This window comes from Borostomias antarcticus (genome assembly GCF_949987555.1).
Source record: "Borostomias antarcticus genome assembly, chromosome: 11".
NCBI classification, from domain to species: Eukaryota; Metazoa; Chordata; class Actinopteri; order Stomiiformes; family Stomiidae; genus Borostomias; species Borostomias antarcticus.
Window position 1 is genome coordinate 25,692,150 of NC_140244.1, and position 5,000 is coordinate 25,697,149.

General features: G+C 54.0%; 1 protein-coding gene across 1 annotated transcript in view; it reads right to left on the bottom strand.

Moving 5' to 3' along the window:
* Positions 1–5,000, bottom strand: part of LOC311315537 (membrane-associated guanylate kinase, WW and PDZ domain-containing protein 1-like) — a gene marked incomplete at its 5' end in the record, with an annotated part of 35,676 nt that overhangs the window by 25,890 nt on the left and 4,786 nt on the right. Inside the window, 4 exon segments of the mRNA XM_084446206.1 lie at positions 1,049–1,510; positions 1,676–1,739; positions 4,398–4,553; positions 4,555–4,918. Of these exon segments, the coding sequence (XP_084302332.1) occupies positions 1,049–1,510; positions 1,676–1,739; positions 4,398–4,553; positions 4,555–4,918 (1,046 nt within the window).

Consider the following 5,000-nt stretch of genomic DNA (forward strand, 5'->3'; position numbering starts at 1 on the left):
TTAGTAAGTAGAAAAACATGAAGGACTACTTTTTATTTTATTTTCGGCGGGAATCAAACAACAACGTTCAAGCGCCAAACCGATGAACCAATGGGAACCCGTGCCCCCGGTCGAAACCGTGAGTTCACCTGGTGACCCGGCCCCCGACCACGCAGGGTTACGTAAGGAGACAGAAGGTCATCGGGTCCATCGCTGAGGAACAGTAAACAGTTCCCTCCCCTGGGTTGGAGCCTGAGGAAGACGGAGACGGGTTTCTACATCCAAGTGGGTCGTAAATCACCGGCTAGCCGGGCGCCAGGTGGTCCAGCTCAAACCCAGACCGGACAGACGGAGGGAGAGGCATCGGACAGCGCCGGGTTTCAGCTCCTGGAACCAAGCTGAGGACTGAGCGCTGAGTATGGGGGATGTACAGTAGGTCAGGGTGGATGCATGTACAGTATGCTACTGTAGAATTGTACATACTGTAGATTAGATACCTAGCCCACCATGGAGCGGCCTACATCTGGGGAGTTTCCCTCGTTTTTTTATCACTAGACTTGGTTGTATCATGCTTTTGGTATTTGGATATTTATTTATCTGACAGTTAATATGAAATTTATTGAACTCAAATCTGGAGAAAGTTAAACAAGGCAGGGTACTTCTATGAAAGACAGTAGGAACACACAAAGCACACAGCTATGAAACCCGATCCGATTGGCCCAACGTTGAGTCAGCAAAACACACACGCACACGCCCCCCCAGTAAATGGTAAATGGACTGCACTTCTATAGCGCTTTTCCACCTTAGCGGCACTCAAAGCGCTTTACAATGGCCTCTCATTCACCCATTCACACACACATTCACACAACAATGGCGGCAGCTGCCATGCAAGGTGCTAACCTGCTCATTGGGAGCAATTTGGGGTGAGGTGTCTTGCTCAATGACACTTCAACATGTAGACAGTCGGAGCTGGGACTCGAACCACTGACCCTTCGATCATTAAACGACCCGCTCTACAAACTGAGCTACAGCCGCCTCTTGACACGCCCCCCCCCCCAGTAAGACTCACCGCCATTGGCCACGTCCTGAGAGGCGATGACGAACCCGAACCCTTCGCCTGGTCTCCTCCTCAGCTCCACCTCCAGGGCCTTGCCCCCCCCGGGCTGACCCCCCCGGGGAGTGTCCCCCTGTCCCTTGGCGACGGCGCCCAGGGCGGAGCTCCTGGAGGAGGAGGTGGGGGGGCCCCTGGCGCTCTCCTCCGCCCCCTGCCAGTCACGGGGCTCCAGGGTGAGGGTGACCGGCACGGAGTCCAGGAAGCTGGTGCTCTGGACCAGGGCCAAGGCTTCGGCGGCCGGGGAGGCGGGGCCCAGGGCCCCGGGCGGGTGGGGGGGGTGGGAGGGCAGCAAGGCATCTGAGGCGGAGGAAGGCATGTCGGAGGAGGCGTGGCCTGGGGGCCCGGGGGGGCCGGGGGGGCTGAGGGGGGAGGAGAGGGGTTTGTAGAGGTTGGGCGAGACAGGGGAACAGAGGGGTCCTGGGGAGGGAGGGAGGGAGGGAGGGAGGGAGGGAGGGAGGGAGGGAGGGAGAGGGAGAGAGAGAGAGAGAGAGAGGGAGAAGAAGTGGGATTACTGAGACCATCCAGGTGACTGAAGGAGGTGTGTTCTGTTTGCTTTACGGCAGCCTGGTGTGGGACACTCACCTCCTCTGTAGATCAGCAGCACGACATCGCCCTGCTTAGTGTGTTCCTGTAGAACCCTCTGGACCTGGGGAACAACACAGAACAGTTAGAACACAGAACCCCTGGACCTAGGGAACCACCCAGAACAGTTAGAACACAGAACCCTCTGGACCTGGGGAACAACACAGAATAGTTAGAACACAGAACCCCTGGACCTGGGGAACAACACAGAACAGTTAGAACACAGAACCTCTGGACCTGGGGAACCACCCAGAACAGTTAGAACACAGAAGAACCCCTGGACCTGGGGAACCACCCAGAACAGTTAGAACACAGAACCCCTGGACCTGGGGAACAACACAGAATAGTTAGAACACAGAACCCCTGGACCTGGGGAACCACCCAGAACAGTTAGAACACAGAACCCCTGGACCTAGGGAACCACCCAGAACAGTTAGAACACAGAACCCCTGGACCTAGGGAACCACCCAGAACAGTTAGAACACAGAACCTCTGGACCTAGGGAACCACCCAGAACAGTTAGAACACAGAACCTCTGGACCTAGGGAACCACCCAGAACAGTTAGAACACAGAACCCCTGGACCTAGGGAACCACCCAGAACAGTTAGAACACAGAACCTCTGGACCTAGGGAACCACCCAGAACAGTTAGAACACAGAACCTCTGGACCTAGGGAACCACCCAGAACAGTTAGAACACAGAACCCTCTGGACCTAGGGAACCACCCAGAACAGTTAGAACACAGAACCCCTGGACCTGGGGAACCACCCAGAACAGTTAGAACACAGAACCCTCTGGACCTGGGGAACAACCCAGAACAGTTAGAACACAGAACCCTCTGGACCTAGGGAACAACCCAGAACAGTTAGAACACAGAACCCTCTGGACCTGGGGAACAACCCAGAACAGTTAGAACACAGAACCCTCTGGACCTGGGGAACAACACAGAACAGTTAGAACACAGAACCCTCTGGACCTGGGGAACAACACAGAATAGTTAGAACACAGAACCCTCTGGACCTGGGGAACAACCCAGAACAGTTAGAACACAGAACCTCTGGACCTAGAGGAAAACACAGAACAGTTAGAACACAGAACCTCTGGACCTGGGGAACCACCCAGAACAGTTAGAACACAGAACCCCTGGACCTGGGGAACAACCCAGAACAGTTAGAACACAGAACCTCTGGACCTGGGGAACAACACAGAACAGTTAGAACACAGAACCTCTGGACCTAGGGAACCACCCAGAACAGTTAGAACACAGAACCTCTGGACCTAGGGAACCACCCAGAACAGTTAGAACACAGAACCCTCTGGACCTAGGGAACCACCCAGAACAGTTAGAACACAGAACCCCTGGACCTGGGGAACCACCCAGAACAGTTAGAACACAGAACCCTCTGGACCTGGGGAACAACCCAGAACAGTTAGAACACAGAACCCTCTGGACCTAGGGAACAACCCAGAACAGTTAGAACACAGAACCCTCTGGACCTGGGGAACAACCCAGAACAGTTAGAACACAGAACCCTCTGGACCTGGGGAACAACACAGAACAGTTAGAACACAGAACCCCTGGACCTGGGGAACCACCCAGAACAGTTAGAACACAGAACCTCTGGACCTGGGGAACAACACAGAACAGTTAGAACACAGAACCTCTGGACCTAGAGGAAAACACAGAACAGTTAGAACACAGAACCCTCTGGACCTGGGGAACAACACAGAACAGTTAGAACACAGAACCCCTGGACCTAGGGAACCACCCAGAACAGTTAGAACACAGAACCCCTGGACCTAGGGAACCACCCAGAACAGTTAGAACACAGAACCCCTGGACCTAGAGGAAAACACAGTTATAACACACCACAGCACACTGGTTAGAACATGGTACGTTCTCTTTCATTCCCTCTGCCCATTTCAGAACCAGTTCATAGGACCAGTACAGTACTACGTTCCAAGGCCATGGTGGAAATCTGAGATGAGTTGATTCCTGTGGTCTAGTATGCTACTGTGATTAACTAGTGTCCAACCTATGTCATAGTATGCTAAAGTAGTTAGTAGTAGTAAAGTTTTTTTTTTATTGTCATGTGTATTATAAAATAAAATAAAAAACTACCTGTGTTATACTCTGGTCATGTGGTTTAATGGTGTACTACCTGTGTCATAGTATGCTTGTGTGGTTTACTAATGTACTACCTGTGTCAGAGTATGTTGGTTGGTTTATTAGCATCCTACCTGTATTCAAGTATGCTAATGTGGTTTACTAGTGTCCTACCTGTGTTCAAGTATGCTAATGTGATTTCCTAGTGTCCTACCTGTGTTCAAGTATGCTAATGTGGTTTCCTAGTGTCCTGCCTGCGTTAAAGTATGATAATGTGGTTTACTAGTGTCCTACCTGTGTTCAAGTATGCTAATGTGGTTTCCTAGTGTCCTACCTGTGTTCAAGTACGCTAACGTGGTTCCCTAGTGTTCTACCTGTGTTCAAGTACACTAACGTGGTTTCCTAGTGTCCTACCCGTGTTCAAGTACGCTAACATGGTTCCCTAGTGTCCTACCTGTGTTCAAGTACGCTAACGTGGTTTCCTTTTGTCCTACCCGTGTTCAAGTACGCTAACGTGGTTTCCTAGTATCCTACCCGTGTTCAAGTACGCTAACGTGGTTTCCTAGTGTCCTACCCGTGTTCAAGTATGCTAACGTGGTTCCCTAGTGTCCTACCTGTGCAAAGCTGAGGCTCTGAACGTCGGCCCCGTTGATCTTGACGATGGCGTCCCCTGGCTGCAGGGAGGGGCACTGCCTCCGGTCCCACACCCTCTTCACCAGGGCCAGCTGCCCCCCCGGACCCCCCGCGGTCACGCTGAAGCCCATCCCCCCCGCCCTCACTCCTGGCCAGGGCCACGGGGACCAGCTCCCGGGCCCCCACCCCAGGCACAGAGCTCCCCCCCGGGGAGGGCAGGGTGCTGGAGCCCCCCCTGGGTGGGTGGTTGTTGGCGGGGCAGCCATTGAAGCCGCAGGGGGGCACTTCCGAGGGCGGGCTGAGGGCGAGGGAGGTCTGGGGCATGGCTGGCCGCTGGCATGGCGCCCCCGGTGGCGCGGAGGTGGCGGTCTCGGGCTGGGGGAGGGGCAGTTTGGAGACGGGCAAGGCGACAGTGGAGAGGTCGCTTTCCGAGGACTTGGAGCTCTGGTGCAGCAGGGAGGGGGCGGGGAGAGAGCTGCTGTTGTAGCGAATCAGAGACGACCTGGGAGCAGGAAGAGGAAGAGGAGGAAGAGGAGTAGAAGGACGTTAAAGGCGCAGTACGCAGTTTGTGATTTCCAGTTAGG